This window comes from Xenopus laevis, chromosome 1S, assembly GCF_017654675.1.
Source record: "Xenopus laevis strain J_2021 chromosome 1S, Xenopus_laevis_v10.1, whole genome shotgun sequence".
Taxonomy (NCBI): Eukaryota; Metazoa; Chordata; class Amphibia; order Anura; family Pipidae; genus Xenopus; species Xenopus laevis.
In genome coordinates, this window is record NC_054372.1 from 157,279,842 (window position 1) to 157,305,500 (window position 25,659).

The following is a 25,659-nucleotide window of genomic DNA, read 5'->3' on the forward strand; positions in this document are numbered from 1 at the left end:
TAATCCAAAGCAGGTGCTTATTTTTTAATTCCTGGCTTTGAGGCAAGTTTTGGTTGCATGAAAACAAGATTTATGACCAAGCTGAGCCCCCTGTAGACTGCCAGTCCACACAGAGCTACTGAATAGCCAATTATAGCCATTATTTAGAACCCCCCTCAGGTGAACTTTTTTCATGCATGTGTTTTTCCTGAACTCTATAAAAAAAAAAAAAAAAAAAAATGGTTGGGGACCCCTGTTCTACATCATGCTAAAAGTTAGCTCAAAAGTGAACAATCACTTCAATGAGAATCACACTGCTTATGGTACCTGTATAACGTTCATATATATTAAAAGAAAACTATACTCCTGAACCATATAAGTCTCTACAAAAATGCATCGTATAAAACAGGATTATATGTAAAAACCTGTTTTTTATGTAAATAAAACATTTTTAAACTAATATACTTTTTAAACTACTATGTGCCTTTAATCCTAAATTTAAAAAAATTGCCATTTTAAGAATTAAGGGTCAACCCCTTACATCCTACGATTCATAATGCGCACAAACCATATATGTTAGGTCACATGAGCCAATTAAAGGAGAAGGAAACCCCCTGGGCGCAAACCCCCTCCCCTGTGTTGCCCCCCCTCCTCCCCCCTGGCCTACCTGTCCCCCTGGGCAAATGCCCCTAACTTGTTACTCACCCCTCTGCGCAGGTCCTGTCCACGGAGTTCACCGTCGCCATCTTCTCCCACGCGCGTCTTCTTCCTGCTTTGACCGGCGTCTTCTGGCGCATGCGCAGTAGGAACATTTACCGGTACGGCTCCGATTTCGTGACATTCGGCGTATGCGCAGTAGAGCCGTACCGGTAAATGTTCCTACTGCGCATGCGCCAGAAGACGCTGGTCAAAGCAGGAAGAAGACGTGCGTGGGAGAAGATGGCGACTGTGAACTCCGTGGACAGGACCTGCGCAGAGGGGTGAGTAACAAGTTAGGGGCATTTGCCCAGGGGGACAGGTAGGCCAGGGGCGAGGAGGGAGGGGGGGCAACACAGGGGAGGGGGGGAGGCGTTTTGCGCCCAGGGGGTTTCCTTCTCCTTTAACAGACAGAGTTCTGTCTTTTGCTTCCAGACTTCTTCCTGTTACAGTTAGAGTTGTTGTTGTAGTATTTCTAGTCAGGTGATCTCTGAGGCAGCAGAATGAATATCATGAAATGGGGGCTCAAGGGAATATCATGAAATGGGGGCTCAAGGGAAAATATGTAAACGGACAATATTTATATAAATATATTAAATTTTTGAAAAGATTCTTAAATATGGCACTTAATATAATATAAATGATCTGTTCCTTAAGTATTCATTTTGATGGTACAGGTATGGGATCCGTGATCCGGAAATCTGTTATCCAGAAAGTTCAGAATTACGGAAAAGCCTTCTACCATAGACTACATTATACTCAAATAATCCAAATGTTTAAAAATTATTTCCTTTTTCTCTGTAATAATGAAACATTACCTTGTTCTTGATCCAAACTAAGATATAATTAATCCTTATTGGAAGCAAAACCAGCCTATTGGGTTTATTTAATGTTTACATGATTTTCTAGTAGACTTAAGGTATGAAGATCCAAATTACGCTAAGATCCGTTTTGCGGAAAACCCCAGGTCCCCAGCATTCTGGATAACAGGTCCCATACCTGTATAGCTTTCCTTTAAGACATCAATGTTTTTACCAAGAAATAAAACTTTGTGTCACTGCCTGTAGCCACTGCAATGTTTCACCATTTACTACAGTTTTCTTTGTTCACATAAAAAACAATGTTCTTATGTTAATATACTGAGTAAATAGCCACAAACCCTGGAAAGTGCAAAACTCTTCATCAAATGTCCATGTGAAAAACATTAGGAAAAGGTCATCAAATTCACTACAGATTGCCAAACCAAACAAAATAGTAGTAATAATGATAATGGAGAATTAAGCGAATGCAAATTACAAATTTCAAACAGGCTTCTCATTTTCACTTGAAAATAAAAGGGGTAAATCTAGCAATTGCCAGGAGCTACTCTACTTTTTTTTTTTTTTTTTTTACCAGAAAAGTGCAAAGTAAGGTTATAATTGATGTTCATTGCCTAAGTCCACATGAAGAGCAACAAAAGAGGACTTTTTTTGCTTTAAATTCATCTTTTTTACCAAGATAAGACCTGCAATTATGGATTTCCTTCAGTACACAGAAGAGGGAAAGTCTTTCCCCAATTTACCAATATTGAGTTTTGAAAATTATATATTGTAATTAGATTTTCACATTAATTAATTAGAATGCCTGCCTATGAGATAACTCCCTTTCACTTGTGACATGCTATCAGGGGATATCATGGGGCTGCTGCCGTCCCCAATGCCGCCCTCCCTCTCCGTGCTTAAAACATCAGAGTCTGAGCAGGTCAGGGGGGCTGCATTGCTAGTGCAATGATAACAATAAAGCTCTCTGCACTAGCAGAGCCACATTTCTGATTAAAAACCTGGAAATTCAACTCACAGAGGGACATTTATCAAAGGTCGAATTTCGAAATTCATTTGAGTTTTTAAAAAAAATCCCCAAAACTCGACCAATCGAAGTTTATTTAAAAGAATCTAATTTTTCAAACTTGGATAAATCGAATCAGCAGGTTTCAGGTGATGATTTGTCTAACTTGAGTTCTTAAAGGAACAGTTAAGTGTGAAAATAAATAGTAAATAGATAGACTGTCCAAAATAAAAATGTTTCTAATATAGTTAGGCAAAAATGTAATGTATAAAGGCTGGAGTGACTGTATGTGTAACATAATAGCCAGAACACAACTTCCTGCTTTTCAGCTCTATAACTGGGTTAGTCAGTGACTTGAAGGGAGGCCACATGGTACATTTCTGTTCAGTGAGTTTGCAGTTGATCCTCGGCATGCATCTCAGATTCAAAAGCAACAGATATGACCTGTGTGGCCCCCCTCAAGTCTCTGATTGGTTACTGCTGGGTCACCAGGGTAACCAGTCAGTGTAAATCAAGAGAGCTGAAAAGCAGGAAGTAGTGTTCTGTTCTATTATGTTATACATCCAGTCACTCCAGCCTTTATACATTACATTTTTGCCTAACTATATTAGAAACAAGTTTTATTTTGCACAGTCTATTTCCCCATTTTTTATTTTTACACTGAACTATTCCTTTAAAGGGCCAGAGTATGATAAATCTCGGAAATCGAATTTAAATTTTTTTTTAAAAACTCTAATCTGATTTGAATAACTCCTTAGTCGAATGACAGTTTTGACCATAAAAAAATTTGAAAATTAGAATTTCGCATTTTCAATTTCAGCCTTGATAAATCTGCCCCACAAAGTTACAAGAGGCTAGCTTTTTGCCACCCCTAGTAACTGGGCTTTTGTTGCCACCTCAGCCAAGGGCCAAACGGCTCTGCGTGCAGACTTAAAGTTGTTTAAAAATGGTTTTAAAAAGTTTTTAAAAAAAGCAATTATACAATGACAGTAAAACGCAACAGAACAAATTAAGGCAACATGTAGCATTATATACGTTCCTACACCTCAGCAAGTGCAAACCCATTCCTACTGCATGTCAAGGAAAAAGCAGCTCAACAGAATGAAAGTGCATGGTGCAGCTGGTTAAGCAGCTGTCGATAAATCTGCTTACAATTGTTAATCCTTATATGTGATTCCAAGGGTAAAATGTAGTTTATCATTACGGGTCTATGCAGATAAAATGTTGTTTACAAGCATGACATTATTTGTAGAAGTGCCACAAAAATGTTTCCATTAGTTTATAATTATATATACACACACAACTGCATATTAACAACGGCTTTTTTGCTAAAATGCTAAATTAACTGCAATGAATAATTTGCAGGAATAAACAAACAGGCTAAGCTATTCATTTTGACATTAACAGAATGCACGTGCGCTGTGTTTTGCTCAATGCAAAGCATACTTTTCATGTTCAACATTAAGAAAGAATAACATTAAAACGACTACCTTAATTGGTTAAGTCTTCCCTAAAGAAAGCAAGCCATAAAGCACAGCCACATTGAGTTTCACTTTGGACGGAAACGATAAAAAAAAAGAGAATATGTTTTTGCAAAAGATTTGACTGTGTGGGTCTAATCGTTTATATAGAAATGCTTAAAATTCCACCAAGAGATTTTTAAATGCTCTAAAGCTAGGAATGCAAGCCTTTCCTTAACCATTATTTGATTATTTAAATTCACTAGAGCTGTGGTGCACGTTTAAATGAATGACAATATTTGCAGGTTTTACAGTCATATGAAAAAGTTTGGGAACCCCTCTCAGCATGCATAATAATTTACTCCACTTTCAACAAAAAATGTTCAAGCACTGGGCAAATTTGCCCATGGGCAGTTACCCATAGCAACTAATCAGTGATTAGCTTTTTAAATCCAGGTGCAAGTAAAACAACGCCCAGTGTTGATAAATGAGCCCCAATGACCATACACACACTTCCAAATCTACAAATGCATTTATGCAGAGGTAGAAGTACAATATTCTGGAATGGCCGTCACAGTCCCCGACTTGAATATCATCGAAAATCTATGGGATGATTTGAAGCAGGCTGTTCATGCTCGGCAGCCATCAAATTTAGCTGAACTGGAGAGATTTTGAATGGACGAATGGTCAAAAATGCCACCATCCAGAATCCAGACAGTCATCAAAGGCTATAGGAGGCGGCTAGAGGCTGTTACATTTGCAAAGGGAGAAGTATTGATGTAATATTTCTGTTGGGGTGCCCAAATTTATGCACAATTGAATTTTGTTATGATGCATATTGCATATTTTCTGTTAATCCAATAAACTTTATGTCACTGCTGAAATACTACTGTTTCCATAAGGCATGTTATATATTAAAAGGAAGTTGCTACTTTGAAAGCTCAGCCAATGATAAACAAAACTCCAAAGAATTAAGAGGGGTTCCCAAACTTTTTCATATGACTGTATACACTTGTACACTCGTATCACAACATGGATATTCAATAACTCTCTACCATTGACTTATATACAACCTCGACTGGTCTGAGATGCTGGATTTTCAGATTCAGACTTTTTCCATCCTTGGGGTTTAATAAATCTCAAAGAATTCAAGGTTTTTTTTCCACTAAAAATTCAGATTTTATATTTGAAAAAAATAAATAAATAAAAATAAATAAATAAAACTTTGTGGCATTCAGGCTTTAATAAATAACCCCCATAAAAGTGAGAGAGTTTTAAGTGATTTGGGAGGCGTTTATATGGTGTGCTACAAACCATTACTATTTATGACAGAAGTATGCACTACTGTATTTTGCACTATGTGAGCAGCATTTAGAATACCAGCATTCTAAGCAAAAGGCCGCAAAGAAAAATGCAAAGTAGAAACCCACAACAACAGTAGGCAAACCTATGCAGATTGCATGTATTTCAAATGATACACTAAAAAGTTCTTCCATATTTGGCTCATAATATGATCATGCTTGCTGGTCATAAATCTAAGAAATTTCGGTCAACCGCACACCGACACCACCCTTCCTGAAATGATCACCTGGTGCACAACGATAGAGGCATTGGCCACCTCACAATGTCATAGAAAAGAATTTCGCCGGCACACAGGATTTTAGGCTGCAGGGCAAGCCCTTGCAATTTTTTAATGCAGTGCAGGTGCAACGTTTCGGGGTCACGCCCCTTTGTCATAAATCTAGACACCGGCTGATGGTGTGTATCTAGTGCCTCATTGCAAAGGGCATATGAAATATATAACAGTAGCTGGATAAGACACCATAGGGGCTAGATGTTTTGTTTATTTTTAGACCTGCCATTTTCAGTTTAGGCAGAATTCGTCACCCAACGTAGCAATTTGAGGTTTCATTTGAGACACAAGTTTACATTTCTAAGTGCAGCTCTTCAACAGGGAACTTGTAAACACAATGTCAAGTTACTGATTTTAGCATTAATGCCAGATGGCAGGAATACAAAAATTAAGCCTTATGCTAGTCAGGGAAAGAACAAATTTGAAGCTCAAAGCTCAGGAAAAACTACACCAGGCTTACAATATGACTTGTCAACATTTTCAGTAGATTACCTCCTTAAAATGCTTTATTTCAGCTTACGATATGGCACTTTACTAAATGTGAACATAAAGTGTACCACCACCACCCCCCACCCAAAAAAAACCCCAGGAAATAAATGAAAATGTACCTCCAGATCCTAGTTGCTTGTAGAACCTGTATTCCAAATGTAGTTGTGGCGCTCTGGATTTCATTGGTTCCTATAGAAGAGGAAAATGTTAATTTAAACAGATTTGAAAGACAGAAAAATGTGAACTCACGGGGGCTTATTTATCAACACTGGGCATATTTGCCTGTGGGCACAGCAGATACATTGTATCAATAGTACAATTACATGGGAAAATCTCTGTTAGTGCCAAGCCTTATCTGGATCTTGCCTTAGTCCAGGCTGGAACTGCTGGATGCAACTCCATCTGTCCAGCAAGCTATCCAAAACTAGCAATGGCACAAGTCCTAGTAAAAAGGGGAGGAACATCGAGTGTTACAATGCCCTGCCACCAGAGGAGTGCTTGTACGCCCCTCCAAACGTTTGAGGAAAAAAATATGACCAACTGAAAACTTGCCAACGAAAGGACATTTAATTCAGAGATGAACTGGCAATAAAACAGCTAAATTACATTTGCTTTATGTTCAGGTTTAAATAAAAAAAACAGTGCCTAAAGGCTGGTTTTCCGTGACAGCCGTCATTTCTGGTCTGTGGAAGTGTTGAGCATGTTAAAGGGGAACATAACTTAAGCTTTTTGAAAAGTAAACACAATTTCAAGCAACTTTGCAATATACATAAATTAAAAAAATATGCAGACTTTTCATTATGTGTAATGGTTTGGAACAGTTCCCTTAGCCTAGCCCGCTGCTCTTCCGACTACTTTGCTGAGCTGGCTGACTACCGTTACTTTGTATCAAGAGCCATCTGTCCTTAGACTGCATCCTCCAAACCCCACAATTCCCTGCACACGTGATTTTAATAAGGAACAGAACATCACAGTGCAATGCATTGTGGGTTATGTAGTTCCTGCATGCTGTCTGTAAGCTGCGGAGAAGTTAAAATTTGTAACATCAGTGTTTTAGTCCCTCCTTCTGTGCCAGGATTTCAAATGATGCAGAATAGAATATGGCAATTATTCATACTTTTTGAAGAAACCGATAAGGATGATGGGTATATTAGGGGTTTCTCTGTTATGTGGGCTTCTTTATCAAATTTTGGTTTGGAAGCCGAGTTCCCCTTTAAAGAATTTCCCTTAAGCAGCAGAAATCTGGCAGAAGCTGTTCAAAGCTCACCACAAAGCAATAGATGGTCTTCATCAAACTGAACCAAATCTGGGTTTGACTGGATTACTGTATTTTTTTTTGTTACTAATACACAAGAACCATGATTATCCTGTATAAACATCCTTATTAATGGTGCCTAGTGATGTCATCCGTTAGAATTGGTGCTTAGTGATGTAACCTCTGTAACATGACTCACTAAATCACATGTATTCCCACTGTAAAAATATGAGGATACCTGTATGAGAAATCCCTTGAGTTGTGCAGACTCCTCTGTGACTTCTTGTATATACTTATATTTCATAATACATTATTCCCTATATATTTATAACCTGAGAATTTGGTCAAGCTACTGATGCTAAACTGATGGGTCACATAGTTTTATTAAAGGGAAACATACCACCTTGCTCTACATTAATTCTGTGAATAGCATTTGTGCTAAACATACCTTTTGCTTATTATTTTAAAGAAGAACAAAAGTTTACCCCATAATCTTTGCAGGAATAAAGGTTCACAATATAGTGTACTGAATTAATTAACAATTAATTCTGTGTTATAGGCATATGGAGAGTTAAAATCTACACTCCTATATCTTTTACTTCTATTTATCATATGGCTTACATCAGGGTAACCTATTGTGCATGTACGAAAATTCTTCCAACCGTGACTCAGAGTGGTGTAATGGATTCCTGATAACAAAACTGTTACACAAAAGGTAAAGGGACAGGTTATATACTGGTAATCTAATTAAAAAATTAAAACAATAACCAAAAAGTACATTAAGCACAAATCCTATTCATTACACTGATATTGACCAAGGGAAAGAAATATAAACGATTACATCGTATAAGCTTTTTATTTTCCCCCCAACTTTCATTTACTATAAAATTTAATTCTGCATTTTGTTTTTGACTAGCATTAAAGGGTCTATTTATAAAGCTACAAAAAAGGAGGGTTGTGGATGCACTCCTAAGGCCATATAAAAACATATTTAAGTACTATTATCCCCTGTCTAAATAATTTTATGAATATGCAAGTGCATGTATTTTAAAAAAAAAAAAGAAAAACAGGGTTTTTAGTTACAAAGTTATAAGCATAAAGTTGATAAGCCACCATACCACGTCAAGGTAAACCCCATACGGTGGTCCCTAACTGGTTTACCTGTGATCAAATTATAAAAGGTCCTATAACTCTCTGCTTAACAGCATTACTTGGAGTAAAAATCTCCTGAAGCTTGGTTTCAATCTGTTTTCATTCAACAATTCAAAAAGATTGTGTTTTTCCTGCACCAGACCGGAAGTGTCACACTATTTGATTTGCTGCACAATTTTGTGGTGACATTTTCCACAAAAATACTTTTTTTGTTTGGGTTTATTGATAAATTAAGGGGATTCAGGTTTGGGAGTTTCGTAAAATGATTTTTTAATATATAGTGAAAAAAAGTCGAGTTTTAGTAAATACATGTAAATAAACGTTAGCAAGCAATAAACCACCTCATAATGTGTGCATTTAATATGTATATGTTCGTCACATTATAATGTGTATTTTTTTCACAATACAATATGTGAATTGTCTTCACATTATAATTTGTGTATTTTATAATTATTGCATCTTGCAATATTTCTGCAATGAAAAAAAAACAGGTATAACACAGGTGAAAAGTAAACACAGTGAGCAAACATTTACAAATTTAAAGAAGCATGGGAACATTAAGATCTATATTATTTCCAATCATTTACATGAATGAACAGTTAAAAATGAACGATACAATAAAAATTGCTATTTAAATTGCTAACCAGAGGGATTTGGACATTAAGCCATTTCTCCAATTTATTTTGAATAAGGGAGAATATATATTGTGCCTAAAAGAATCTAGAAATCATGCATTGAGCCATTGCACAAGTTCAAAATTGAATATGAAGACTATCAATATTTCCTTACAGTTCTTGTGCTGGGAATAAACTAATAATCTCCAAAGCAGCTTTGCATTAGATCTTTCTAAAGCAAATAAGGTTGTCCATCAACTTCTTAATGCAAGTTAACCACTGACAAGCCTCAGCCATATACTACATACATGTCTATCCAATCCACTTATTACTTACATGTTCTGTATGAAACTAAAGCAGGGTCAAACCCACTCTTAGAGGGGATGTGAATTATTTTACATTTGAATATACCCACAATTCGACTGGGAGGTTATTTTAAAAAAAAAAAAAATTGAAAGACTAATATTCGATCAAATGGTTCTGACCCGAAAATTTAATTTGTATTTGATTCATACGAATCGAGTTTTTCTCCAGAAAAAAAAAAACCTTGAATGTCAGGAAGACTATTAACATCTCCAAATAGCTCAATGGACCTCTGCCATTGACTTGACAGGAACTCTGCAGTTTTTAGATGGGGAGTTTTCGAATTAGGACTGTTTCCATGATCGTGGTTTGGAAACTATGCATGCAAAATGGCAAACACCCTTTAAATTCTAGCCACTGGTTATAATTATATTATTGTGATATTTGGATGCTACTATGAAAACAGTCAAAAGAAAAAACAGTAATATATTATAAACTAAAAAATAAGGCCACAACCTTCTGTAGAAAACTGTCCAATTTGGCATCTCTAGGGACTCTTTTAATGCTTGTTTTGCTCCCCAACTCAGGACTCCGCACCAGCACTGTCACTGTACACAGCTCAGTATGAACTGTCCATCTTGAAGTCCTGATTGGTTTCTGTCTCCTGCTCTGTCCTGCCTTCCCTATGCTCTGTATGTACAATTCTCTGCTTTTCCAGTGCTTCTTGTGTGTGCCATTCTCTGCTTGCCCAGTGCTGCTTGTGTGTGCCATTCTCTGCTTGCCCAGTGCTGCCTGTGTGTGCCATTCTCTGCTATCCCAGTGCTTCTTGTGTGCGCCATTCTCTGCTTGCCCGGTGCTGCTTGTGTGTGCCATTCTCTGCTTGCCCAGTGCTGCTTGTGTGTGCCATTCTCTGCTTGCCCAGTGCTGCTTGTGTGTGTGCTATTCTCTGCTTGCCCAGTGCTGCTTGTGTGTGTGCCACTCTCTGCTTGCCCAGTGCTGCTTGGGTGTGCCATTCTCTGCTTGCGCAGTGCTGCTTATGTGTGCCATTCTCTGCTTGCCCAGTGCTGCTTGGGTGTGCCATTCTCTGCTTGCCCAGTGCTGCTTGGGTGTGCCATTCTATGCTTGCCCAGTGCTGCTTGGGTGTGCCATTCTATGCTTGCCCAGTACTGCTTGGGTGTGCCATTCTCTGCTTGCCCAGTGCTGCTTGGGTGTGCCATTCTCTGCTTGCCCAGTGCTGTTTTGGTGTGCCATTCTCTGCTTGCCCAGTGCTGTTTTGGTGTGCCATTCTCTGCTTGCCCAGTGCTGCTTGTGTGTGCCATTCTCTGCTTGCCCAGTGCTGCTTGTGTGTGCCATTCTCTGCTTGCCCAGTGCTGCTTGTGTGTGCTATTCTCTGCTTGCCCAGTGCTGCTTGTGTGTGCCATTCTCTGTTTGCCCAGTGCTGCTTGTGTGTGTGCCACTCTCTGCTTGCCCAGTGCTGCTTGGGTGTGCCATTCTCTGCTTGCCCAGTGCTGCTTGGGTGTGCCATTCTCTGCTTGCCCAGTGCTGCTTGGGTGTGCCATTCTCTGCTTGCCCAGTGCTGCTTGGGTGTGCCATTCTCTGCTTGCCCAGTGCTGCTTGGGTGTGCCATTCTCTGCTTGCCCAGTGCTGCTTGGGTGTGCCATTCTATGCTTGCCCAGTGCTGCTTGGGTGTGCCATTCTATGCTTGCCCAGTGCTGCTTGGGTGTGCCATTCTATGCTTGCCCAGTACTGCTTGGGAGTGCCATTCTCTGCTTGCCCAGTGCTGTTTGGGTGTGCCATTCTCTGCTTGCCCAGTGCTGCTTGTGTGCCATTCTATGCTTGCCCAGTGCTGCTTGTGTGTGCCATTCTCTACTTGCCCAGTGCTGCTTGTGTGTGCCATTCTCCGATTGCCTAGTGCTGCTAGGGTTTCCCATTCTCTGCTTGCCCTACGTTACCTGTGGGATGTAATCCTGGTAGGGGCTTGTTAAAACATAGATGGAGAGGGCAGTCTTGGAAAAAGTTAAATGAGATGAAGCACAATTTATTTTAGGAGACAAGGTTAGCGAGGACCATAGTTAGAAGATTTGAAAACATATTCTTACAGCAGTCAGAACACAATAGCGACAAATTAAAAGATAAACATCTCAAATAGAAAGGGTAAGATAAATTACACTAGATTTGTGAGAACTGATTATTTTTCTGTACATAAGCATGATGCATACATCTTTAATGAAGAGTTAAATAGTGTGAAGGGGAAACAACTGGTCTCATGGTGGTTATAAAATGTAGTAAATAGGGCAATAGCACGCATTTTTTTTTTTCAACATGCTTCTTTGAAAGCAAGATTTCTCTACACTGACATTAAAGGGGTGGTTCATCTTTAAGGTAACTTTTATTATGTAACAGAATGGTGAAATTAAGGCAACTTTTCAATTTTCAATTACATTTTTTATAGTTTTAGTTATTTGCCTTTTTCTTCTGACTCTTTGCAGCCTTCAAATGGGCGTCCCTGACTCCCTTCTAAAAATCAAATGCTCTGTAAAGCTACAAGTGTATTGTTATTGCTACTTTTTATTACTGTTCCTTCTATTCAGACCGTCTCCTATTCATTTTCCATTCTCTTATTGAAATCAATGCATGGTTGCTAGGGTAATTTGGACCCTAGTTGCCAGATTACTTAAGATGCAAATTGAAGAGCTGCTGAATAAAAAGTTAACTCAAAAATCTTCAATAATTAAAAATGAAAACCAATTGCAAATTGTCTCAGAATATCACTCTCTACATCATACCAAAAGTTATCTCAAAAGGTGAACAACCCCTGTAATGGTAAGAATGGGTAAATTGTGTGGGTAAATATTCCCCACACAGTGTGCCCTGCCTATTCTAACAAAAAATGGTGGTGTTTAGTGGCAGCAGCAGAAATAAAAAAACAACCATGTGCCATAGAGATTTCTTTAAGGTGCTTATTTTTATATGAACTCCTACACAATGCTTCATTTCTAATGCCACAAACTCCATACACAAACTTTGTAACCTTATAAAAGCACAAAGGCAGAGAATGGTTTTATATAGATTATAAAGCATACACAGCAGATAACAAATGTAGTATAACTGTAGTATACAATATGATTCTTCAGCAATTATCTGATATCTTCTGAACATCATGTGCTTAAATGGCTGCCCCCATGGCTACACAGCAGCAAACTATAGTTTCTGAAGTAAACACCAGTTTTGCCAGTGCAGGGCAACACTACATTGTATTGTCATTCCTTTAAAGGAGAACTAAACCCTTCATTTAAAAACCCCTACACAGACCCCCCTCCATGCCCCCCCAGCCTAGCTGTTACACCTGGTAAATGCCCCTCTTTATTTAGCCCTTGGTGCAGATTCAGGGCATCCGAGTTCACGGCCCCATCTTCTTCGGGAAGTAAGTGCCGTATCGGAGCATGCGCAGTTGGAGCAGTCTTCGGGTTTTTGACAACTGCACATGTGCCGAAATTGATGGAAATTGCTGAAGCGCCAGAAGACCCAAAGATTACTGAAGAGAAAAAGATGGCGCTTGTGAACTCCGATGCCCTGAATCTGCACCGAGGGCTACACAAAGAGTTAGGGGCATTTACCAGGTGTAACAGCTAGGCTTGGGGGGGGCAGGGTTTTTTAATCAAGGGTTTAGTTCTCCCTTAAAAAATGTTTTTGTTTTGGTGTTACTGTCAACATTGAAACTTTAATCTGCCAATGACCCTCTAGGCCAGGGACCCCATCCAGTAGCTTATGAGTAACATGATGCTCTCCAACTCCTTTGATGTTGCTCCCAGTGGCCTCAAAGCAGGTGTTTATTTTTGATTTCCTGGCTTGGAGGCAAGTTTTGGTTGCATAAAAAACAGGTGTACTGCCAAACAGAGCCTCCTGTAAGCTGCCAGTCCACAGTGGCTACCAAATGGCCAACAACAACCCTTATTTGTCCCCTGGAAACTTTTGTTCATGCTAGTGTTGCTCCTCAACTCTTTTTACAGTTGAATGAGGCTCACGGGTAAAAGAAAAGTTGGGGACCCCTGCTCTAAACAAACAAATTATATTTCTGCTGAAGAAACAAATACTTTTAACTTACCAATTTAATTGCCACATATTCATTTGTGTACAGGTTTTTTCCTTGAAAAAGAAGAAATACAAAATCATGTATTAGTCTTATGCCGTGCACTTCACTGCATTATGCAAAACTAAAATTGAACATACATTATCACAGACAAAAAGAATACAATCATAAATAAATAATAATAAACAAATCAAACCTGTTAAATGAGCTCAGTATTCTAGGTAAGTCCTTTACGGGATGTCACATTTACAATCATATATTACCAAACATTTTTTGAACAAAAGCTTTAAGGGTAAAGGCACAAATAGCTGAAATAAGGCAGCAGAAATTCTTATATGTCAGTGTGTGCCACCTCTCATTCACTAGATGTAACTGCTTGGGAATAGATAACTACCTAATACTAGTTGGGAGCAACAATTTGGCTTTGGCATTTTAGCATGGAATGGAGGCAATTCGGCATAGGGATCAGGCCTTTGAAATACTGCAATTTTTTTTTGCCAAATCAATACAAATATGCCTCGTTTGCAAAACCGGAGTAAGGCTTTTGTGAATCTGATTTTATTGAAACTGTTTTTGACTCTATCGTTCCTCTAGACTGCAAATTGTTCCCAAACAATGAGTTTCACAGTAGAGGATTGGACAAAGGAATGAACAGCAAAAATTCATGAATAAAAATACCCACAGGGTTTTCAAAATATTTGAAATTAAATGTTCCCATAATGCAGGGCTGATAACCAATCACCTAGGATGCATCCTGTAGAGTACTTTTTATGCAGCCATGAAGTAGAAGATTCCTTTAAATTAAGGAATAGTTCACCTTCCAAACACATCTTTTGAGTGGTTTATGAGAATATGCATGAAATTACTTTAGATGCTTTATTTCTTTTTGATTGTTTTTCTAAAATTCAGATTTAAACTGAAAATGTTCCCCTCTCTCTGTTTCAATCTAGTAGGTAAGAAAATCAGCCTACAATTTGCTACATTAGTGGATCCATTTTCAGCACTATTTGTGGAATGTTGCCAACTATTATATCTGTTTTAAGAGCTGATTTAAATAAAACTCAGGCAGGGATTACGTTCGGTAGAACTGAAGTCAAGAAATGTATCAATGAATGCATCAAATAAGAACCATTCACAGATTTGGAAAACCACAATCCACACACACAAAGCTGCTCTAGAGAGACAAAGGTGGAAAATTAAACATTAAAATTCAATCCTGGGGGAAGCATAGTAACATAGTAAGTTAGGTTGAAAAATGACTCACGTCCAAAAAGTTCAACCTTTTAACTCTATTTTAAATTGCCTAACAGCTAGTTGATTTTGAGGAAGGCAAAAAACCCCAGGTGCATGACTTTACATTTATCAACATTGAATTTTATTTGCCCAGATTGCCAGTTTGTCAAGATCATGTTACAAGGATGCCACATCCTGGATGAAATTAATTGGGCTGGATAATTTTGAGTCATCTGCAAACACTGACACATTACTTACAATACCCTCCCCATAGTCATTAATAAACAAGTTAAATAAAAGTGGACCCAATATCGAGCCCTGAGGGACCCCACAATAACCTTACTCTAAGTAGAGAATGTACCATTAACAACCACCCTCTGTACCCAATTTTGTAGCCAGTTTCCTATCCATGTGCAAATGACTTCATTAAAGGAGAAACAAACCTGTACCAGAAAAAAACCCTACCCTGTGTAGAACAACCTCCTTCCTCCCCACAGCCTAACTGACCCCCGGGTAAATGCCCCTAATTTTTTACTTAACCCTTCGTGCCGATCTGGCCTCAGGAGTTCACGACATCATCTTTTTTCGGTCTTCTTTGGGAATGTGAGCGGAGTTTCAGCGCATATGCAGTTGGAGCAAATGTCCGGTCACAAACAACTGCACATGCACCAAAAACTGAATTTTTCGTGATTTTCATCTCATGCGCAATCGTTCGGGACTGGAAATTTACGCCAACTGTGAATGTGCCGAAACTCCGCTCAGATTCCGAAGACAAAAAAAAGGAGGTGGCGCCCGTGAACTACCAAGGCCAGATCTGCACAGTGGGGTAAGTAAAAAATAAGGGGCATTGACCGGGGGGGGGGGCAGTTAGGCTGTTGGGGAGGAGGGAGGTTGGTCTAGGCAGGGTAGACCAACCAGAAGATTTTACATTTTGTTGAGAGCTGACAAGTGACAAATATGGTGCTTTAAACCTGTTGACAAAGGGTGCACCTGCTTAGCAAAGAAGTTTACTGCTTAGAGCAGGGTAGTTCAACTGGAGGCTAGGTTTCAGGCCTTCAAAGCATTCTTTTAATAATAATAATGCATATTGCCTAGGGCCTTCGTGCTCTATATTTAAAGAATTGCAAAAAGGACTCTGGTCCTCAGTGTCTCTCTTAATCTGACCACTATATAGAAAAAGTGGAGCAGTGCTGTTGCAAAGAACAAAAAAAAGTGTTCTTCCAAGTAAGCTACAGATAATAAATACATTACCAAATTTACAACAGGAAACAGGCAGCACAGGTTGATAACTACTTTTTAGGTCACTGCTTTGCAGACACTAAACTTTTGTTTCTCATGTTTGTTTCAATGATTATTTAATATTGTTCCCAGCAACACAATGTACTGTTCCCTGGAACTAGCACACATGATTTTGTATGAAGGACGCATTTTGCAAATGCATCCAACAAGTCTTTTGCAAATATTTCTTTAATGCATAAGAATTAAAAGAAAACCCCAACATCAAGAAAACATTTGAAAAAATGGCACTATAGCCTGCGCTTTAGGCATATTTATGAACTGTTTTTAGTATATATATTTTAGGTCATACTTGGGAAGAAAGCATACACCCCCAGTGATTTTAACATTCCTTCTTCTTTAGATATGGGGTAACTTTTCAGGGTTATATAATTAGCTTTATACCCTGGCCTGTGAAAGATCTTGTAACAGAAATTCATTTAAATCTGGGCCTAAGTGACCTCACTTGTGTCACTAATTACTTCAACCTAAAAATGAATACACGATTTTAAAATTTAAGTGCAAATGAACTCTTGAGTTTTTCTATTTGTTTTATTGTGCTTCATGTGCATGGAAGAAACCACAATATACTATACTTAGAGGAAACTGAAGACCCTCCACAAATGGACCGTGACATGTTTTAACAAAGTGCAAAAGGAAAACCTGGTTCCAAATAGCATTAAAACACCTCCTTTTCATACCTAAACCAGTAGGTAATCCTGGCAGCTCTGCAAGTGTGTATTAATACATATCATTGCAAGGAATGCAAAAAAATGACTGCAACAATACACGGTATACTACATTAATTCAATCAAATTTCTAATGAAAGATTATTTGATAAAAATCACCACTGTATTTTAAACCACACACCAGAAAGTCTTTGCTGTCTCAATTTGTCACACTAACTTTGAGTCATGTAAAATATTTGCATACATTATTAGCTCTTTGCAAAGCATGAGTTCCTTGTTCAGATTAGGACTACAACTGGGTTCTCTATACAAATTTTGCTGCTACCTTCTCACTTCTTTTGGCATTAACTATTTCACATGGCTTTATAAATAGACCTCCGTGTACTATCCAAAACTATATTCTGCTTCAAAAAACCGCCTTGGCTAAAAACAAAATTCTCCATGAAAGATTACTTTAGAAAACTACTATTACATGATTTTTCTCAATAAAGAAAGGACAGAACTTTGATAAAATGGAACAAGAAACAGCAATTGGACACAAAAAACACAAATGTGAGTGAACTCACCAGTAATTTGGTAAACGTACATAGGGTTCTTTTGTACAGTTTAATCTAGCAAACAGAGGAACCTTTTGTATAACTTGCAAAAATTAAAAAAATATGGCTAAAAAGAGGAGCCTCGCCGATTCCCACCCTCTCTGTAGAAAAGGTGTTCTAACAACACATTTTACAGCGAGAGCTGTGAAGATGTGGAATTCTCTCCCTGAATCAGTTGTACTGGCTGATATATTAGATAGCTTTAAGAAGGGGTTGGAATCAGGAAGGAATTTTCCCTGTCCGAGTCAAATTGGAGAGGCTTCAGATTGGGTTTTTGCCTTCCTTGGCTCAACTAGCAGTTAGGCAGGTTAAAAAAAAAGTTAAAAGGTGGACGTGTGTATTTTTTCAACTTAACTTACTATGTTACATAAACCTGATAATTCTTGAACACATTTCACAATTGGGTTTGTTGGAAGGAATAAACTTTTGAGCAGGGGTTGTCTTTACCTCTTGTATTGTTATTGGCTGATTTTTGTATGTAACTTTTGAGTTCATTGTATGCACTCGTTTTTGTACAGCACTGCGGAATATAATGGCGCTTTACAAACGTACTAATAAATATTTAAAAAAAAAACAAAACAGTCAATTACTTACAGAATATCAGTAACATTTTAGAAGTGAAGGAAACCTTCTAAACCGTGTGCCTCCATGTCAATTAAATTGCTTAAATCGTGCACAAGAGCAGCAGAATACATTATTTGGACCTTATCCAAATGAGCATGCTTAAGTGTGATAGAGACACTAAAAAAACTACTTTTTAAAATATGAATGTACATTAAAAGTTACCTATAGGTCATGCTGTAAGTAATTGTTAGTTGAGTTTTCTAAGCCTGACTGTTTTGCCAACCTTCAAAGTCAAAGTAAACTTTATTGTCATCTCAGCAGTATACGAATACACAGTGAGACTGTCCCATCTCAGCCTGTCAGTTACAGTTTCTAAAGCGAACTGACTGATGCTGCACAAATATGGCAGCCCTTCATACAGGAACACAGGGAGTCAGATGGGTAATGTAAAAGCATTGGGCAAATAATTTACGGAAAAATTATAAGCATGCAAAGCCAATATTATGAAAAAAGGAATAATTTCTGGTGTCAGTCAGTATCTCTTAGTGGGATGACTGGGACAGCTACTTAATGGCTTGGCACATTTCTCAAAAGAGCAAACAGATTTTTTTATATTCAATTTTGAAATCTGACATGGGGCTAGACATATTGTCAATTTCCCAGCTGCCCCAATTCATGTGACTTGTGCTCTGATAACCTTCAATCACTCTTTACTGCTGTACTGCAAGTCGGAGTGATATCACCCCCCTCCCTTGTAGATCTAAGAACAGCACTCAATAGTAAAAACCCATGTCCCACTGAGAAGGAAAGGAAAAACAGCAGCCTGCCAGAAAGCATTTCTCTCCTAATGTGCAAGCACTGGGAAATTGACAAAATGTCTCGCCCCATGTCATATTTCAAAATTGAATATAAAAAAATCTGTTCGCTCTTTTGAGAAATGGATTTCAGTGCAGAATTCTGCTGGAGCAACACTTAACGGATTCATTTTGAAAAAAATTTTTTTTTTTCTCATGACAGTATCCCTTTAACTTGGATTTTGAGAAATCTGCCCCTAAATGAACCCAATAGGCTTGTTTTGCTACCAATAAGGATTCTTTATATCTTAGTTGGGATCAAGTAGAAGGTACAGTTTCATTATTACAAAGAAAAAAGAAACATTTAGATCATTTTAATCAAATAATTAGCATTTTTAAACAGGGAGATGGAATTCCCGTAATTCAGAACTTTCTGGTTAACAGGTTTCCATATAACAGATCCCATACCTGTACAACATCTCGATTTTTCCCAGGGATCCCTTAGCCTTCCACCAATATGACAAAAACATGTGCAAATATGGTCAACTCATTTGTTGGTTTCCTGAACAATTCTACTATTCCACAGTGTGTATTCACCAAATAATCAAACTTGAATGAACAACATTACATTTTACCACAGGATCTCTTTGTTAAAGGATACTTACCTAATCGGAGTTCTCCAAAATTGCCACAACCAATTTTTTTTCCAACTCTAAAATTAGGCCCGACCATTAATACGCCAGAGTTCGAAGATCCAGTACCACGTGTGTTGTGACCTGAACGGCCACTTGGTCGGGCCATTCTCTCATCAGGTTTGTCCTTGTCTTTCTTCTTGCCATCCATATCAAGTTTGCGGTACTCCACTTTGAATTCTTTTTGAAGACAAGCAAACTCAAATAGGGTGTTGGGAAAATGGAAACATAACTAGGTAAGTCCACCCGTTGGATAATGTTATTCACTGAGCTGAAGACAAGGGCTCAGCAGCAGCAGATTCATCCCATTCGCAAATTCCTCTTGGGACATCCAATCAGTTAAAAAGATGTTTAGCTGTAATCCAACTAGAGCAGTGTCTTCAAATAAATGCAGAGCCTGCAAATGATAAATCAGAGTACATCATGTAAACACTATTTAAACACAAGTAGTAGGCAAGATAGTCAAACATGTGGACGTCCATTTCACCAAATCAAACTATCAGCAGTGACAGTCAGCCATGCTGTATGACTTATTATAAAGTCATCGTAGGAGTATAAGAACGTTTTAATGATAAACCATCACCACTAATGTTAATTGCACTGACCACCTTTACCTTATTTGTGCTATTATAAATTGCAAACTTTGCATTTAATGTAAAATATCAGCAGGCAGCCATGTTGTCTACTAGTAGCTATCCTGGTACCGTTACACACAGCAACTCTGAAGAGGTATTTCACCTTTAAATTAAGTTTCTGTGTGTTACAATGTACTATTCTTAGCACGTTTTTGATTGGCATTTTTTTTTTTTTTAATAATTTTTTAATAATTCTTTTTTAATGTCTTTCCAGCTTTTAATTGGGAGGTACTGTTGGGTATCCCAACAGCAAAAACAATTGCTGCGTGAGGTACTGTCCTTTTTACATTTATAGAATACTTGTAATGCCCATCTTCCAATTCAGGCCCTCTCCAACTCATCTTCAAATCACTGCCTGTTTAGGGTAAATGTACCCTTGGCAAACAAAAAAAGCTGCTGAAATTCAGAAGGCAAAATGAAGATCAACTGCAGATTATTTTAGAATATCCATATTTACACCATACGAAAAGTGAAAATTTAAATAATGCTACTTTTAAAGAACATAAGGAAAACAATTGCAATGATCAGGGTTGCTTTATCTTTGTTTTTTTAAGCAATAAGAGGCTAGTTCGACTAGTGGTTCCCAGTAACATTTTTCTGCTGATCATGAAAACAGCCACAGCTGGGATCTTGTAGCTCACATTATAAATCTACTCTGACTACCAGTGCCACCACAAGTTCTGGAGGATGTATGGTACATTTAAAATTAGAATGCATGAATAGCCAAGCTACTAAACTTAATTTTTCCCTCAGCATTTTACAATGTCCTACGGAGTATCTATTGTAGTATTTAACCAAGTCAATCTTGAATAAAAAATTATTTCGTAATGTATTGCTAACTTCTGGCCAAGCCAGAAATGATCAGGAAATGGTACTGATAATTGTGGACACTAATGGTAGCTGGTTTTAAATAAAATGTGGGAATAAAACACGGGTAATCAACCAAGACCATGCATTTGACTCTTAGAAGCAATGCAGACATAAATATTTGGGGGCTTATTTATTAAAGACTGAATGTCAAAAACTTCTATAAAAAACAAATTGTTAGTGAAAAAAAAAAAAAAAACTTTTTTGGAATTTATTACACTCAACACGAGGGTGTTGGAAGTCGAAATAAAAAAGTACTCCAACTCAGACCTGAGTTCATGTAGAAGTCCCGAAAATATCCTGATCTGCGCTGGGTTTCGTGCAATAATCCGAAGATTTTGTGGTTTTTGGGCAGTAATACAAAACAAAGTTTTTGGGCGTCAGATCCGAAAAATTTTCCGAGTCATTTTCCCCGCACAGGAAAACGTAATGATAAATAAGGGGGAAAAAAAAATCTGTGTGGATTAAAAATTCTGCATTATGTCTGAAATAATCAAGTTATAGTATATTTACTATTCCTCTCTCAGCATCTGTTTCTCTTCATTCTGTCTTCATGCAGCAGCTGGGTGTCAGATGAATGATCCAATATATCTTATAGAGGGGCTTCCTTTCCTAAAGCTTACTCAAATAACTCATGCCACTACAAACAAAATCTAATAAAACAACCACCCTTTGCACAAATCCTGCATGTAGAGAGACAGGATTTCTGGTGATTTTAATAAAGTGAGCTCTAATAAATCTTCTAGACAAAAGGAGCCCCCCAATAAGATATATTGGATCATTCATCTGACACCCAACTCCTGAATGAAGACAGAATGAGTAGAAACTGATGCTGAGAAAGAGATAGTAAAGATAAACTTAAATGATGCCCACAAAGAATTCTAGGCAGTTTATAAACAACCTGCAAACCATAAAGTGCCTTTGAGAAAAATATCTGACCTGTGGGCCTCCAGTGACAGGCCTCTGGTTTTACATTAAATAAATTTAGGTAAATCAGTAATGGATATTGATTTAGAAATAGTAGCAGATACTCCAGTGCCAACCAACATCAACAGAGGCTAATTTAAAGTTCGAACGGGAATAAAAAAAGGTGTAGAATTCAAGGTATGCAGACACTCATCAATAAGGAAATTATCAGCTGGCTTGAAAAGAAGTTCTGTCTGCCCACTTCTGGATCTTTATTTTTTAAGCATTTCACTAGAGCATTTCCAGACTAAAACTGCCTAAGTGAATCTGAGCCATGGGAGGCAAGTACGGGCAATTTTAGCATGCTGAAATACACCAGCCTATCCACCAGCTATGTCTTAGAAAAAGTGAACATTTAAAACCAATACACTGTAAACATTAAGAGGCACATTTATGAAGGGGAAATTAATAAAATCTAATTTTTTTAGACGCAGATGAATTTAAACGACCCGAAAACCTGAATTTTCAATTCGATTCTTAATAAATCTGCCCCTAACGGTTTCAAGAAGTGACAATAGTTAACTCAGAAAAAGAATAAAAGTGGAAATACATTTCCCCTCCCCCCCTTACAGGTTATTTTTTTGAAATCCCTCCAGTTCTCTAGGACAGCTGGTCCACTTGCTTTTTCTGCCAAAAATTATAAAAAAAATTGCCCTAGCTATTTCCTGATATCTATGATACAGAATAGAACCCAGTATAGATGTGAGAACGTTTACCCCATCTGTCAGACAGCACTAGAAAACCATTTATTTCACCTCATAAAAAACCTATTCCTGCTGTTTTTGGCCTTCAATTTACAGAAGGGTTTTCATTCTGCCAAACGCATATTTGACTGGTATATACTATAAAAAAGGATCCATTGTGGGCTCCTTTATAATGGCTCTAAGAGGAGGGGGCCTGTTTGAGCAGTTCTAACAAAAAAAAATATTTATAACATTAGGGTCAGATTCATCAAGGGTAGAATTGAAAATTCGAATTTGAAATTTAAATTTAAGATTTATTTTTTTTTGGTCAACTGTCAAATTCGACTAGAGTGTTATTCAAATTCGATTTGAGTTTTTTAAAAAATTTTAATTAGATTTTTGAGATTTATCATCTCTGGCCCTTTAAGAACTCAAATTAGACTATTCGCCAACTGAAACCTGCCAAATTGCTGTTTAAGTCAATGGTTTGATAAATGTGCCTCCCCATAGTGGGTAAGCAAATTATACTCATGCCTTATACAGACAATACAGATTATTTTTCAATTTCTTTGCCTCTTTATAGCGATTGAGTGAGAAGAAAGCAGCTTGACAAATACATAGCCACACCCCTTATGTAAAATAAACACCTTCTTACACTAACAGGGAAACGGGAAAAATTATTTGTTTCCATGTAAACTAATGTGTACAACAAAATGAACTGTTTATGCTGCACATGTTTCTACTATGTACTGGTTACAGACAATTATTTATTAATAATAGATTACCACGGTCACGCAGTTGTGAGTAATTGTGAAGAGTATAATTACCAAATAACTGCCACATGATTATTTGGGTACTTACAATGTACATTATTGAATCATCAAAATCAAGTCATTCAACAAATTTTTTTGGCATTATACAATATAGGGTGGAGGGAGAAAGAATTCTGTATATAAGTACGAAAAATGTGACTCACCTAAACACAATTTTTTTGGGCAAAACAGTGCACAGGTAAGTGGGGGCCCCAAAAATGACAAGTACAGGCCATATAAATAGGGTTACCACCTTTTCTGGAAAAAAATACCGGCCTTCCTATATATTTACTCTATTAATAACATTGGGATCAACCATAATCAGCCAGATGGCAACCCTACATATAAATGAGAACCATGGTCAGTTCCTGTCAAAATGGTGGAAAGGAAATGAGTAAACACAAAGGACAGTCACACACACACGACTCTTCTGTGGAGCTATTAAACAGGAAACCAGACTGACTCAAAACACTACATGCTTTAGTCTGCAAGGTTTGGGATTCAGGCAAATCCTTTGGGGAAGATTCAGTATTTGGCTGAATCCCAAAAAAGTATATCCCTACAAAATATACGAATATTAGGTCATGTTCCATGGGATGATTAGTTCAATCCCTTCCTTTCTGTGAAAAAAACCCTAAAAATCAAGCAGTTATATACAATATACATCCTCCGTATTTTTGTATGCGTGAAAATGCTGGATAGAATGAAATGCCCAATATTCTCAGCTTGAGGTTACAAAAGGAATTCTGTAAGGAACAGCACAAAAACATTTGTTCCCACTTACATACCACCCAACATTTTGGAAATAAAAAGGAGGGACAAAAAAAGTAGTGCCATGTTCATTTTACAAAATTTGGAAGGTTATGAAAGTTTGAACATATTTCTGTGTTGTTTTTTTCCAGTTATTACAGTTTTGCTAATGAAGGTGAATTGCCCTGTGAGTCTGACATTTCCCAAGGGACCTGTTATCTTATATTGTTACAATTACTTATTTGCGTATCTTGAAATTGTTACAAAAGTATCTTATCAGCTGCTGTGGCTGTTCTGTGCTCTCTGCCAAAAGCCAATTAAGTTAGAAACATTGTTTCTTTTTCTGGCTGTTTATTGCAGAGAAAAAAAAAGGACTTTCAGTACAGATGAGGGACTGCAGGTGGAACTGTCAAAAGAGGGACGATCCCTCTAAAAACAGGACAGTTGGGAGGTATGCACTTAAGATGTCCATAAAAGTGGATTGATAGGCTGTGATCCTCTACTACAGTGTTTATTATAAGAAAACCACCACCTTCTGCACACTGGTTTTGGGATAAAGATAACTATCCACTTTTGAAGGAAATAAATAAGGAAATTCAGTTTAATATGGGCACCTTCAGAACATACTCTTAATTGGAAGAGTCCCAGTCAGAAGAAATATTTTTGCAAGTTACCTTTATTATTTTAAATGGATAGTTTTGAAGCTACAGACCATATAAGCTCTTTGCTGCTCCTAAAAGTCTCTCTCCTGGGCTCTCTGCTGCCTCTCTGGCTGGGAAGTCCATTCTGCCCATACAGTTACTGCTCATGCCTCCCCTCTCCTGCTTCATTTGCAATTCACCAATCCTATTGGCTAAATCTTGTCAGTCAACCCCTTCAAAGATATGGAAATGAAACCGGAGACGGAAGAATTCACAGAGCCAGTTCAATGTGATTTTTTTTTTTTTGTTCGCCAAGTCCCAGGCTGGGAAATCCCCCACTGAGAGCCGAGAGCACAGAAGAGACAGCTTTAGCAGGGCCAATCCAATGGCTTATCAGGTCTGTAGCTTCAAAAGAAACATTTAAAATAATAAAGATGATTTGCAAAAATGTTTTTTCTCTCACAGGGGCTATTCAAATGTAGAATATGGTCTAAGGTGAACATCCCATAAGGTGGAGCAACACGAGGAACTATTATAAAGGCATACTTTAAAAGCAAAACATAAAACATGCAGAAAGTGTTGCCCTTAACAACTCTAACACAACTGTATTATGAAATTCTCCGTATTTGGAACTTAAGACACAGGAATAAACCACGGGAAGGATGCTGCTCATTTATAAAGACGCACTTAGCTCTCCTTAAAGGGAAGGTCAAGCAAAAAAAGACAACGGCAGCCATCTTCTTCTTTTCGGTAATCTTCGTAAAGTAAGTGCCGTATTGGTACATGTGCAGTTGGAACACTTTTCTGTTTCGAGACAACTGCTCATGCGTCGAAAGTCACAGAAATTGCAGAAGCGACGGCGAAGACCCGAGGATTACCGAAATGGCTGAAGATGGCGCCTGTGAACTCCGCTGGACAGAATCTGCTCCGAGGGGTAAGTAAAGAGTTAGGGGCATTTAGCAAGGCA

At 37.9% G+C, this 25,659-nt stretch overlaps 1 protein-coding gene across 1 annotated transcript in view; it reads right to left on the reverse strand.

The window, feature by feature from the left end:
* The window catches only part of csnk1g3.S (casein kinase 1 gamma 3 S homeolog), a gene marked incomplete at its 5' end in the record, with an annotated part of 91,002 nt that overhangs the window by 47,320 nt on the left and 18,023 nt on the right, over positions 1–25,659 (reverse strand). Inside the window, 3 exon segments of the mRNA NM_001095821.1 lie at positions 6,201–6,270; positions 13,511–13,551; positions 19,312–19,735. Of these exon segments, the coding sequence (NP_001089290.1) occupies positions 6,201–6,270; positions 13,511–13,551; positions 19,312–19,489 (289 nt within the window).